General features: G+C 43.4%; 1 protein-coding gene across 1 annotated transcript; it reads left to right on the forward strand.

Moving 5' to 3' along the window:
• The first annotated feature begins 2329 nt into the window (after positions 1-2329).
• Positions 2330-14093, forward strand: CALM1 (calmodulin 1). Its single transcript, XM_038405344.2, has 6 exons — positions 2330-2610; positions 6447-6477; positions 7654-7797; positions 10922-11028; positions 12535-12670; positions 12943-14093. The coding sequence occupies exons 1-6, from the start codon at positions 2608-2610 to the stop codon at positions 12969-12971; spliced, it is 450 nt and encodes a 149-aa protein (XP_038261272.1). The 5' UTR covers positions 2330-2607; the 3' UTR covers positions 12972-14093.
• Positions 14094-14387: the final 294 nt, after the last annotated feature.

Genomic DNA, 14387 nt, shown 5'->3' on the forward strand with positions numbered 1-14387 from the left:
GTGAGGAGTAATAAGCGCCTATGTAAGAAAAAGCCCCAAATATCAGAACTATCCCTATAAAATCGTAACATCTGGTTACCCTATTTTGAAAAAAGGCAATCATAGACATGCTGACTCCCTGCACCCCAGTTTTACCTTCTACTTCAAACTCCAGGCACATCCGACTCCTTTTAATCAAATAGTCCTAAAAAGTTTTCTTGAGAAATGTAAATTCCTGTCTGGACAGTCAGCCCTCTCCCAAGTTCCCTTTTCCTGAACATTGGACAGAGTGGAGGGGAGTACTGGCAGACAGACAACCTATCCTGAAGGATGACGCATCACACTCATAGATCTTGGGAGACAGACAGCCCCTTGTTTACGGACAACCCCACAACTTGAAGCAAATACTCACCAGCAACCACACACCACACAACAGAACCACTAACCCAGGAACCTATCCTTGCAACAAAGCCCGTTGCCAACTGTGTCCACATATGTATTCAGGGGACACCATCATAGGGCCGAATCACATCAGCCATACTATCAGAGGCTCGTTCACCTGCACATCTACCAATGTGATATATGCCATCATGTGCCAGCAATGCCCCTCTGCTATGTACATTGGCCAAACTGAACAGTCTCTACGTTAAAGAATAAATGGACACAAATCAGACATCAAGAATTATAACATTAAAAAACCAGTCGGAGAACACTTCAGTCTCTTTGGTCACTCAATTACAGACCTAAAAGTGGCAATTATTCAACAAAAAAACTTCAAAAACAGACTCCAACGAGAGACTGCCGAATTGGAATTAATTTTGCAAACTGGATACAATTAATTTAGGCTTGAATAAAGACTGGGAGTGAATGGGTCATTATATAAAGTAAAACTATTTCCCCATGTTTATTTTCCCCTCTCCCTCACTGTTCCTCAGACGTTCTTGTCAACTTCTGGAAATGACCCACCTTGATTATCACTACAAAAGGTTCCCCCCCCCCACCAGCTCCTGCTGGTAATAGCTCACCTTACCTGTTTCAGAGTAGCAGCCTTGTTAGTCTGTATTCGCAAAAAGAAAAGGAGTACTTGTAGCAGCTTAGAGACTAACAAATTTGTTTGAGCATAAGCTTTCGTTAGCTACAGCATGCGATGAAGTGACCTGTAGCTCACAAAAGCTTATGCTCAAATAAATTTGTTAGTCTCTAAGGTGCCACAAGTCCTCCTTTTCTTTTCTCGGATACAGACTAACACGGCTGCTACTCTGAAACCAGAAGTAATGCTGTTTGTTTCTTGTATTTTTTTAAATCATAATCCTCTCCAGGTGTTAATTTTGTAGAGAAGGAGAGGGGATAAAGCCTGTGAAGGAGGATGTTGAAGGTATGGTCTGGAGCGGGAAATCATTTTTTTCCTTATAAACCGCTTTGTGCTATTTAGTGCATTTCAAAGGTGACACAATTTTGCAGCTCTTTCCCTACCTAAAAAGAAAAGGAGTACTTGTGGCACCTTAGAGACTAACAAATTTATTAGAGCATAAGCTTTCGTGAGCTACAGCTCACTTCATCGGATGCATTTGGTGGAAAAAACCAAATGCATCCGATGAAGTGAGCTGTAGCTCATGAAAGCTTATGCTCTAATAAATTTGTTAGTCTCTAAGGTGCCACAAGTACTCCTTTTCTTTTTGCGAATACAGACTAACACGGCTGCTACTCTTTCCCTACCTACTACACTTGGATTCAGAGCACAGGTGAACAGATGGAAATGGCTAAAATTTAGACATTGGCAAGTGTGTGCTCCCTGCCCCTCCTCCTCTCCACTAAACTATTGCAGTGGAGGCTGGTGAGATTGGGAAAAGGGATAAATAAAACAGCAGAGCGCCAGTTTGCAGCGTGGCACAAAGAAAGGGTCGAATGGGTGTCACATGAGCCCCTACGAGCATGAAATAGGGGACTTCACAGTCTCCCCAGGATTGTGAAAACACTTTCACCTTCCCGACCATTCATTCTTTGCTGCCGCCTGTATAATATGTCCAGTATTAGAGTAGCAGCCGTGTTAGTCTGTATTCGCAAAAAGAAAAGGAGTACCGGTGTCAAGTATGTGGCTCTTACCGCTGCTTCCATTGTGGGGCTTCTGATTGAGGGTTTGGGTAGCAAGGCACCTGCCACCCCCCCAGGGTCCTCAGATACCCGGGGGCCGCCCTGGTGAGAGATCATTCTATAGCTGAGTTAAGTCCGGCCAATCCATGCCTAACCGCTGATGAGCGTGTGCTGCACCCCGGGCAGGCAGCGGGCGCTGCTGTCCCTGCACGGCGCCTGCTGGGGAAAGGGAAAGCCTGCCCCGCTTGCCAGCTGGGCTGGCAGAGGGGAGTGAGCCTGGCGGGGAGGGGCTGAGCATGGGGGCTGGGCTGCCCGCTGCAGTCACTGTCACACAGGCAGAGGCTGGGAGGAAAGAGAGAGCGAGAGGCACTGCTCCGGCGGAGGGATACAGCCCTACATATATAGCAGGGAGGTGCAGGCTCACACCTCCAGCATTTGTCAGGGGGGAGCCGCTCGGAGGAGGTAGCAGCTGCAACAGCTCCTGCTCCTTTGCTTGAGCAGCCAGTGTAGCAGCAGCAATCCAACCACCCCTGCGCAATGGTAGGTAGCTGGCGTGCAGCGGCTGGTAGGGCAGACTTTGGGGCTGGCCTGGAAGGGGGGAAGGGCTGGACGCATCTGGATTTCCCATCGCCGTGGAGATGGCTGGCTTGTGACGAGCTGCTGCTGAGTTTCCTTGCCGCTGCGAGGGGCTGGGGCAGCCGCGTGGCCTTGGGCTTGGAGCCCGTCTTCCTCTGCTTGCCCACCCGCGGTGGGGAATTGGGTGGGAGCTAGGCTGGCTTAGCGGCTGCAGGGGCCCCAGCAGCGAGGTGGGTGAGCGGCGGGGGTTTAGGGGGGCTGCTGATCGCCCCCCGCACCCCAGTGTGAGGCGAGACTGGGCAGCCGGCTGAAGCCTGCAGACCCCCCCAGCCTGTTTCCCTGCGCCGCGCGGCCGCTGTTCCTTGCATCGCGGGGCGCTGGGACCCGCTGCCGCTGGCTCTCCGCGGGGAGCTGAGGGACGCGGCCGGCTAGGAAGCGGTCGCTCCCGCGGCTGCTGGCAGTGCCCGCTTCCCTGCCCTTCCCAAGTGCTGGGGCCGGTCCCGCTGGGCAGCTGGCGGTGCCAGCAGGGTGCCTGGGGCGGCTGGCAGGGCTGCTGCCCCGGAGCGGGCTGTCTGCGCTGCAGTGCCGGGGGAGAGGAGTGGCTGAGCCGCCGCTGGGGCAGGAGGTGCGGGGCGCCCTGTGCCGCCGGCTGCAGCCGCGGCTGCTCCGGGGCTCTGCCCGGCGCCCCTGGATGGGAAGGGGCGGATGCCGGACGCGGGTGGCCTCCTCCTTAGCGGGGCGGGGGTCAGCAGAGCCCATCCCTCCATTGCTGGGGTGGGCGAGGGCACCCCCAGGCTCCCTGCTCCCCTCCCCGCTCGGGCCCGGCGTAGGGCTCCCGAGGGGGGCGGGGCGGGGGGCACTAGGGATGAAGGTAACCATCCCAATTTCAGCACCAGCTGCACTGCGCAGGGTGGCTGGGGTGGGGGAGGCGCGGGCTCTGCGGCTGCTGCGCTTTTACCCCCCCCCCCCCCGCCCCCAATTCTTCAACGCAGTAACGCCAAAATCCTTCGCAGGCTGCATTACATCATGTCTCCTCCTCTTCCCCGCCAGCCCCAGGAGGGTGAGACGGTCGCAGTGTGCGTCGTTTCCATTAGAAACTTTCTGCCAGGGGTTAGTGGGAGGAGAGCAGCTGCTACAACACTGGAGCCTTTATCTTTCCGGAAGGGGCCTGGCTTCCTCATTGGAGACGGGACTCTGGATGCGCATGGGAACGGGTGGCTCCTGTGGAGTAGCTGCTTGGCTCCCTGAATGAGGGGTTTCAGGGGGGCCTGGGAGCTGACGGGGATGGGCGGGCGTCTGGGGATGGCAGAGATTCCGCAGTTGAATCACGCTCCTAACCAAAGGACGAAGATGGGATATTGGATAATAGCGAGCGTAGCTGCTTCTGCGGGGGGGGGGGGGGGGCACTGCTGCAGTGCGTGGCTGCTGATCCCGTGGCTTGGTGAGGAGAGGTGCCTGTTGCGCTCTAGGAGAAGAGGGGCTCGCCTTACTTGGGTTTTCTTTTGCACAGACCTGGACTTTTAACATCCGGGCTATCCATGTTTACTTTAAAAGTGCATCACTTGTGCATCGACTGGGCTGTGGGGTCTGCCTCTGTTCGGTCTGCTCTGAACATCGGGTTGCTGGACTGCAACCCTGGACTCTTAATGACACTGGGTTGAGAGATTCTCCCCTAAATGCAGTTTTTGCTTCCTATAGGAGCCGTGAAAGCTGAGGTGCAGATTACTAAATATGATTGAGCCATGCTGGGTGTTCCCCACCCCACCCCCTCCACTTCCCCATTCCTGTTGGGGGAAGGCTGAGATCACTGGGACAGGATTTTATGACTTGGCTGGCTGGGGTGATTTCTCTGGTGTTAGGTACCTTTGCCCTGGTAGCTAGGGTGATCAGTGTTTGTGCCTGTTGCTTAGGAGGGTGAACTGGATCACCTGCAAGGTCGGCTTTTTAAAAATAAACATAAATGCTGCTTGAAGACCAGAATATTGTAAGTTTCAAATTGGAGGGGCTTCAAACTGGTACTGGGGATCTGAGTTCCTCTCTGTTGAGGTGTGGCTCTATTTCCTGTTCTGCAGGGTATTGCTCTGATATGTCATGCTATGTAAATGACCGTTTCCATTTCACTTACTAAAAGAGAATCTCTTTACTGGGACTGTAGTGAGGAGGGTGGGGTTAATACAAAGTGGGCCCTGGCCCACATACCCTCACAGTTATGTTTTAGTATTCTTAAAAACACACACACACACACAAGCTTTGTCCATATAAGACTCCAATTAAATAATTCAGTAGAAATAATTTTTTCGATCACTATCCTTTTGTAATGGATAATACTTTTATGGATACTAAAAACAGATGGAAGTGCTTTTGGGTGTGTGTGTGTGTGTGTGTGTGTGTACACAACCTTTCAACCCCATCGTCCAGAGACCAACACAGAGTGTAACAAACATACAGCTTATTTCACACTAGCATTTAATACAGTTTCCTCATAAAAAGAGCTACGTTAGTGTAGCTAACTGCACCAGACTTAAAATTATTGCTGTTTCCCAGGAGAAATTATAAGCATCTTGGTATCCTTCCTAGCTGATCGGTTAAACTTTGTTATATTTTTGTTTCTCAATTTGGTGTAAAAAATATTTTTATTAAAACAATAGAGTTAAAAGCACAGGGTGCAAGGAAACCAAATATGATTAACCTGGTACCACGTCATCCTCTAAAAATACTGAAACCAATTAGGTGGGTTTTTCCTTTCTCTAAAGGAAGATAAAGAGTCTAAACAGTTGTTAGAACATAAGAATGGCCATACTGGCTCAGACCAAAGATCCATCTAGCCCAGTATCCTGTCTTCTGAAAGTAGCCAATGCCAGGTGCCCCAGAGGGAATGAACAGAACAGGTAATCACCATGTAATCCGTCCCCTGTCACCCATTCCCAGCTTTTGCCAAACAGAGGCTAGGGACACCATCCCTGTCCATTCATGGAGAATAGGCCCATCAATGGCTATTAGCCAGAACTTACTTAGTTCCATTTTGAACTCTGTTATATATTGTTTTCTGAACCTGTGGGATGGAAAGCTTTTTTGGGGGGTGGTTAAAAATAAAACACTTTGAAGCTAAGGATAAAATGTCTTGTGTTTGTGTTTTATTCCATTGTGGGCCCATCAAAAAATACATGCAGTTATCTGCTGATTTCAGATATATTGGTGGCCTCAAGACACTGTATTTACATATTGTAAATGACATAAACCTAACAAATTATAGCTTAACAAAGACCTTTCGTTGCATGGTAACGTTTCTACCTAATGGAACTGTTACTTTAGCTAAATGACATAACATGAGATGTTGACAGAAAAGCATGTAATTCTAAGAACATGGTGTAAATTCAGATCTTGCAATCATGGTATTATCCTATCACAAACTAAAAAAGTGCTAGGTCAATATTGTGATGGAATATCTCCAGGAAACACTTGGGTTATGTTGAATTACTAGGGGATTTTTGCTTTGTGCCTTAAACTTGGCCATATTGGATTTCTCCATAAACTTGATCTGGCTATGGCATTCTTAACTAGTCCTAAAATATGTAGTCTCTTTGTAGCATTAGCTAATACACTGAGTCTTAGATGTTGCTGCACCCCATTGGTGGGTGAAATCATTCTTCTGTGTACTGAGTACTCTTGGATTTCTGGGATTGAAAGGTGTGTATAAAGCTAATACATTAAACTTCCTTACAAAGTCTGTATTGCATCTCATGGCTTGACAGAACTATAGGAAAACCATCTTCTAAAATAACTTTCTACTCTTCATGTAGGCTGATCAGCTGACTGAAGAACAGATTGCTGGTAAGTATCCCAATTAAGAAAATTCGTGAGCCAAAAGAAAGTAGTGAGCCAAAAGAGAAGAAAGAATTGGTGAGCCAAAAGAGAGCCAACATCTCCTTTGAATGTTGGAAAATATCTCTAAAACATTGCTGGATGCTCTCTCCTGAGTTTGAATATCAGTTGACAAGCAATATAGGCAATCTGCATTAAGACTCTAAAAGTTTTGGCACATAATTGCTCTTCCCTCTTATTTCATTTGGGAAATTTGTGTTTAAAGAAGCTGAAGGAACACTTCTTTGGATAATTGAGGCCCAGCACCTAGGTCTAGTGTGACTTTTAAAAACAAATCTTATAGAAATATTAAAAGTCCAGTTAATTCAAAACGGAGCTAAATAATCACTTCCAAAGTTTGGATCCAAACATTGCAAAAGTTCAGTCTTTCCTGAGATTGAAAGTGGAACTGACCTGTGTACACTCAACTTTACTTGCTACCATTTGCTTTCACAAGCCAAATCAACAGAATCTTTTGAGTTCTCTCTTGTGTTGGCAACATATGTAAGGAAACTTTTTTCTCTTAAATCATCTCTAATTTAACACTGCCTTTCTAAATTGGAGGAAATCTTTAAGAGGGTAAAGCATGGGGTCTAAACTTTTGGGAGCCTATTTAATTTATTCGTTGCTTACTATTATCATTTTAGTTATTCAAAAATAACTGATAAATGACAAAGGTATCTCTGTCAGGCATGTCTGGCTAACTCCCTTGTGTCTCTAATCTTTGCTCAGAGTATTGTGCACAAACTATTTGAAACACTGGGTTATTCATTACTTACTCCCCCACAAATAACTGCTATTGATGAGAAATGGACTTGACCCAACTGGGTAACTCATAAACAGGGTAGCATGTGCTTATCCAAAACTTGCACAGCCTGATGTAATGTACAGGCTAGGGAGTGTGGTTAGAGGGCAGTGGCTTGCACTTGTGATACATTTGTCAGAAAATACAAGTCTAAAGTGTTCTAATACTAAGTGGTTTTTTTTAAGACTAGTGTTTTTAGTCTTCTAGTACAGACTGCAGACAAAGTGCATTTTAAAATCCCACGGCATGGACATTGGGGTCAGTCTTGTCACAAAGTATTACTTTGGTATTGTTTTGATGGTGGTCATAGTACTTAATGATTGGGCTGTTTCTGTCTTCAGAGTTCAAGGAAGCTTTCTCCCTATTTGACAAAGATGGTGATGGCACCATCACAACAAAAGAGCTTGGGACTGTCATGAGGTCATTGGGTCAAAACCCAACAGAAGCCGAATTACAGGATATGATCAACGAGGTAGATGCTGATGGTAAGTGTGGGGAAGATGCAGTTGGCAGTGTTTTACTCATGGTGAGTGCACACCCTACAAGCTTGGGTTTGAGCTGGGTAATGCAGCCTCTCAAGTCCCCCTCTTTCCTTTGACAGTATTCCATTAAAATCTGGTCAAAAGGTGGGGGGGGAGTGCTGGTTTTGTTTTTTTTAACTTGTCTACATAAAGCAACCATTTGACTTCACATTAAATTTAATATGAACATAGTCATTGCCATTAACTATAGCAGTAGGCATGTAATTATGGGTTAGTCGGAGTCAAAATATAACACTAAGGGCTTCTGTATCTGTGTCCTGCTCACTGCTTCTATCCAGAGTTCAGTTTCCTTCCGCATCAAAAAATTTGGGTTTTTTTTCACCTCTTGAATTGCTGCAACCTATAGTTCACTGGAGTACCAAGTAGCTTTCCCATATCTATTCAGTTACCCATCCCATATTGGTCTCAGTGGCAACTTAATCTTTAATTTATATATTTTAATCCATTGCATTGGCCATGTAGTAAAAACTGACTACTTTTTTTTTTTTTCCTCTCTTCTCTTAAACTGGGTTAGGAGTTAGGCTTTGTTTAGTAGACTGATAAGAAGTTATCTCACAAAAGTGGTGAAGTCCTTCTCTTAGAGATTGACTTGGGTAAATGGATGCCAGAAAGGGTAACACAAGAATTGTGTTCAAAACTTGCCTCAGATTCATGGATGTACAAAGGGAAGGTGCTTCATACTGGCTCTGTCATGAGAGGAAAATCTTAACTACTATGGTATTACCAATATAATAGCAAATTCTTTAGTGTCTCTGACAAGGGTATAAAGTGTATTGAAAGAGGAAGTGATGATTTGACCTTTTGTGAAGAGACTCAGAATCAAAACCAAAACTAGTGAAATGCAGGATACAATTACTTGCATATTGCTTAAGGCACAAGTGTCAAAGAACCACCTTCCACTTTTGGTTGCTGAGGCAATACTCTTGTGTAATAAATAGAAGAATTAGACAAGTCAATAATAAATGTCATGAAATCTAGCCTGAAAATTAAATGAGTCTGAATCTCAGGGCTCCAATATAGTGAGCATATTCTATCCTTTTAATTAAATTTAACTTGTGCTACTTTTTGTACTAGGATGATGTGCCGTAACCCCCGGCAATGGACACTTATTAAAAGCTTGCAGTCTACTTTAATCTCTTTTTGGGGTGGCAATCAACTTAATTGACAGATTGTTCCAACCATTAAGAATCTTCCAAGAATGGAAAATGGGTAACTTTTGTTATGTGACATAAAAGTAAGCTTCAAAATCAATATAGCTGTCTACACACTATTGGCCCTCTAAAGGAATTCTTGAACACTAAAAAAACTAGATTGGAAACTGTTCAAACAGCAACAAGGCTAATAAAACATGAGTGCAAACCTTGATCTAATAGATGTGCCACAGCAGGATGGCTTGACACAAGACTGTGGTTACCAGCATCGGGGCAGACTGAGGAAACAGGGCACAAACCTGGTTGTGAGTTCTATATGTAGATTTCACCAACCAGTTACCAAGTGTAAACTTCTCAGGCACTAGAACAGCCTTAACATGTAGTCACAGATAGTTGCCTTGGGTACTTCAATCTGTCTGGCCATCCAGGTAAGCTTACCTTTGTGATAGATGGTTCTTTACACCAAAGATCACAGCAATATTCAGGTTACTCCCAGTCCCTTTATCTCAGGTCAATTGTACCTTAGATCTCACACCAAAGACCATGCTTGTAGCCAATCCTATAACAAATTAAAGACTTGTTAATAAAAAAAAGTTATTTACAAGGTTAAGGTATGCACACACATGCTCGCATACACATGCTCACACTCACACATACACATGAATGAGTTCCAATTTTGTTTCAAAAAATAAAAAGCCGTAATAAGGACATGCAGAAGTTGTTTAGAATTAATCCAGGTTAAACACTGGGGATCTTTTGCTTATTCTTAGTAATCCTTGCCCCTTAGAGCCCAAACAGTATAGAGATACAGTTCCTCCTTGTTAGGGATTTTTATTCCCTTTTCTCTTATGCTTTGAGCAGCAAACTTATCTGATGGAAGAATTTCTCCCTGCAGCTCCTCATGATCAACAAAAGTTGTGAAAGTGAGCAATCAACAAAGTCTCTTATCCTCTTTGACACCAGATGAACTATTGTAGAATATATCAGTGGGCCTTCTTTGTTGGGCATGATAAACACCTTCGCATTTCATAGTAGTTGATAGAAAAGGAGTACTTGTGGCACCTTAGACTAACAATTTTATTTGAGCATAAGCTTTCGTGAGTTACAGCTCACTTCATTGGATGCTGTAGCTCACAAAAGCTTATGCTCAAATAAATTTGTTAGTCTCTAAGGTGCCACAAGTACTCCTTTTCTTTTTGTGAATACAGACTAACATGGCTGCTACTCTGAAATCTGTCATAGTAGTTAATGTTTCTCTCCTATTTGGTGACTTGTGCAGGTAGGTGCTCACAATGCAAGTGCTCAAGTATTGCCTTATAATATGGGATACAGGTGTTATAGGTGAGATTGGACTTTATTGAATGCTTTTAAGCTGCTGCATGCATTAAACAATAAGTAAATTTTTCTAACTCTAATACATATTTTAACAATACTGACATATGATACACATATGAACCAGACTGATCCCAGTTAGCCATTTGTCAATAGTCCAGTGAGGCATGGGGACCTTAGCATGAGCTGACACCTTCTTTTGCCAGCATTACAAGGCATGTCTCTGGTCACATTAAACCACTTTTAACAGTAAATGGACATGGTCAAAATATAGCCACTAGGATGATTTCTGGGGTGTGGGTCTGGAGGGAAAGTAGCAGTCCATACAATAGGCCTCATTACTTGCATATTTTCAGTGGTTGCTCGAGCATACTAGAGCTAAAAATGTTATATTAGCATTTTAGGGGATGAGAGTGACCACTTGCAAAGTTCTTGGAAGCCTCTATGGTTTTAGTGTAAAATGGAAGGTGGCTCTTAAATACTAGATCAGTAATGAGACTTGTCCCTTCCTAACTCTAAAGTTAGCTTTGGTGTCAGGGAAATGATGGGACTCTAAAGTACAGATCCATTTCTTTGTTTTTAAGGCAATGGCACTATCGATTTCCCTGAGTTCTTGACCATGATGGCCAGGAAAATGAAGGACACTGACAGCGAGGAAGAAATCCGTGAGGCATTCCGAGTCTTTGACAAGGTACTGTTAGAATCCAAAGCTGCAGACAGACTTTTTGAACAGTTTTTAATGATGAGCATCTTACTTCTGGCATTACCCTGTGCTTGCCTGGAAGGTGGGTATAAGCCCTTCTACCAGCAGCAGGAGGAAAACTTATTTTGGATATTATGGAGTATATTATAGAGTAGGCTTGCTGAAACTGCTCCCCCAGGATAATTGGCTGAGGGGGAGGAGGTGTGGTGGCAGCTCAGACTTTTTCATGCTGGAATCCCTGGTAGCCCTTCTCTCAGGAAAATGGGATGATTAGACTTGTTACCTATTTCAGTATGAAAGGTGTCTCTACTCTTCCCTCCCCCTCTCCCCCCCGCCCCGGTCTCATGACATAAAGTACCTGAACACGGGTGCAGAGGGCTTTGCTCACCTGTATGTCAACCTTTCATAAAGTTGAGATCACCTGTTCAACTTCTAATATGTATGAGGAGGTGAAGCTTAGTAGCCTCTCTATTCAGGTTGTTGGGTTTGAGACTGCTTATGGAAAGCTTGTTACCAGAAGCAGAGGCTCTCCACTTTTCCCAAAGGACAGACATAAGCATGAGAACATCCTCTTCCCTCTACTTGATAGAGGGCATGTTTTCCCCCCCTTTTATTGTGTAAGATAACTATCTTCACATCACTAGACTTAACAGGACAGCCTTAATAGCCATAGCTATTAAAAGAAATAATTACCCAAATCCAGAATAGATCTAGAGCATTACTAGAACAGTTTCTCTCCACTAGCACAAGTAATGGGGACACTGAGAAATGATCCCAACTCCACCTACTAGCTGCAGTACAGAACCTAGAATGGCAGAAGAGGACTTGAAGCTGGCCTTCTCCAATGTGCTTTGTGTACTCGAGATCTTATTGCCCAGGAAGCCTCTCTAGGCAAACCAGCAGTTGGTTGAGGATGTGATGCTACAAAAGGTCAACTTGCTGCTCTTTCCTTCTGTTGTCAGGAGGAATTAAGTTATTGAAAACACTGGGCTGATATACTGAAATTAAAGAAACCCAAATTAAAAGATAAATTACCATTCTGTTCTCCAGGGTACTGGAGACTTTCAGAAAGTGTCTGGAAGTATTCAGAACTTCTAAGAACCACAACTCCAAACTAATACATATGATTCAAATGTAAATGTGTGTGCTTACCTGGGTGAAAGAGTCAAAGATGTGCATTGAGGCATACAAAGACCTAATCAGGTAAGGCTACTTATCTGGTCCAAATAAGTATAGCAGACTTCACTTCTGTTCTGGAACACACAGTCCTCCTCGTGTAATGGATCCTCCTCTATGCTTTAGAAGGCATGACTATAGCATTTTCTGTGATTGGATAAGATGAACAGTGCACCAGGCCTCCAGGCTGGGTACTAGGTCACTGATGCCTCAAGGCATCTGGGAGAATAAGTTTAATATAGAACCATCTCAGCTAGGCTTTATGTTCCAGTCTTCTGAATTGTCATTTTCAAACCTATGCAACTATCTTCCTCACAGGATGGCAATGGTTATATCAGTGCAGCAGAACTACGTCATGTTATGACAAACTTAGGAGAAAAGCTAACAGATGAAGAAGTAGATGAAATGATCAGAGAAGCAGATATCGATGGAGATGGACAAGTGAACTATGAAGGTAGAAAAAGATGCTCTTCTGTTTGTGCAATCACTTACAAACTCTTAAGTAAAGCTTGCTGGGTGTTATATAAACTTGATAATTTTGGAGTTTGAATTACTCTAACAATTCACTAAACTGTCTACATTATTGAGTGAAAAGACTTGATCAGAGCATTCTGTTTAGATTTTAGATGCACGGAAAGTTTATGCCAAGTGCAGTTAAGAGATTTCCTTGTGAAGTTAAAATTACTTTGAAGATACAGAAAGTCACGGTGGTTTTTATCTTTTCAGAATTCGTACAGATGATGACCGCAAAATGAAGACCTCCTTTCACCTTTTTTCCCCTCTAGAAGAATCAAATTGAATCTTTTACTTACCTCTTGCAAAAAAAAATGTTCATTTATTCATTCTGTTTCTGTATAGCAAAACTGAATGTCAAAATACCTTCTGTCCACAAACTGCATGTAATGGTTGGTGGTCCTGTTCCCAAAAGATCAAGTTAAACATCAGTTTTACAATACAAGTAACTATACTACCTTTAAAAAATAATAATAATTTAAAAAAAAAGGAAGCACTTAGTGAACTCAACAAGTTCCATTTGCTAATGACTATTACACTGTTTGGGCTGGCCAATTTTTCATGCATGCAGCTTGACAATTGAGCACAGTCAGACATTTGTATTTAATTTAAAAAAAAAAAAAACCAAAAAAATCCACTATTTTCTCCAACAGTGGATTCTAATTCAATTTGTAGTGTAAATTGTCATTGCTGGTTTACTTTAAAATTGGTTTATACCTCAGGATGGTATGCAGCAAAAATGGTCAAAGGATGCAAAATTTAGAGGAAAGTGCCCTAAATGTTGAATGGTTCTCCTGTATGTAGCATTGTGCTTCAAAAAAAGATGATCTTAACTATGGGTGGCATGTCTGTTTATAATATTGGTTTAACATTGTCTGCATTGCACTATAGTGAAACGGGTGTCAGGCTGTTACCGTTCACAAAATTTTTAAAAGAAACCTTCACCAAGGGAGCATCTTTGGACTCTCTCCTATTTTTAAAATCTTCTGTACCATGACTTGGAGCTGGCAGAGTAGCCTGTGGACTTCAGCACAACTATCAACATCGCTGTTCAAGCTATTACAGTTTGTCCATTCCAAGTTGTAAATGCTAGTTTTTTGGGTTTTTTGTTTTTTTTTTTTTCCAATAAAAGACCATTAACTTAAAGGTGGTGGTAAATGATTTGTAAAGCTGACTTGTATATAAATTGAGACACTAAACCAAAAAAAGCAGTAGGAAGGAAATGTTTTTATGAATGACTTGCTGCTAAATTATAATGCACATGTATGCAATAACTTATCCCATATCTCTTAAAGATGGCAAGGACTGACCTCTTGTAACCCAAGACCTCTGCTATAAATAAATGAACTTGTGCTTGCCTTTCATATCATGACAATGTTAATTTAGTTGGTGTCAAACTAGAGAAATGCTGACTCTACAACTATCAGTGTAGACACAACATTTCACTAAAATGGAGTGTTGTCAGCCTAAGTGCTAACAATAGGAACTACATGCAGGTGTCTTCTTATATACACATTATTTAAATCTATTTGAAAGCTTGGACAGCTCCATGGAGTCTAGGCTGTCTGATACTCAATGCCAAAACAAAACTGGGTGGACAGGGAGGAATTCAAGACTTAAGTTCCATAAAGGGGAAAGGGCAAAAGAGCACTTGGGTG

The sequence above is a fragment of the Dermochelys coriacea genome, chromosome 6 (genome assembly GCF_009764565.3).
Source record: "Dermochelys coriacea isolate rDerCor1 chromosome 6, rDerCor1.pri.v4, whole genome shotgun sequence".
Lineage (NCBI taxonomy): Eukaryota > Metazoa > Chordata > Testudines > Dermochelyidae > Dermochelys > Dermochelys coriacea.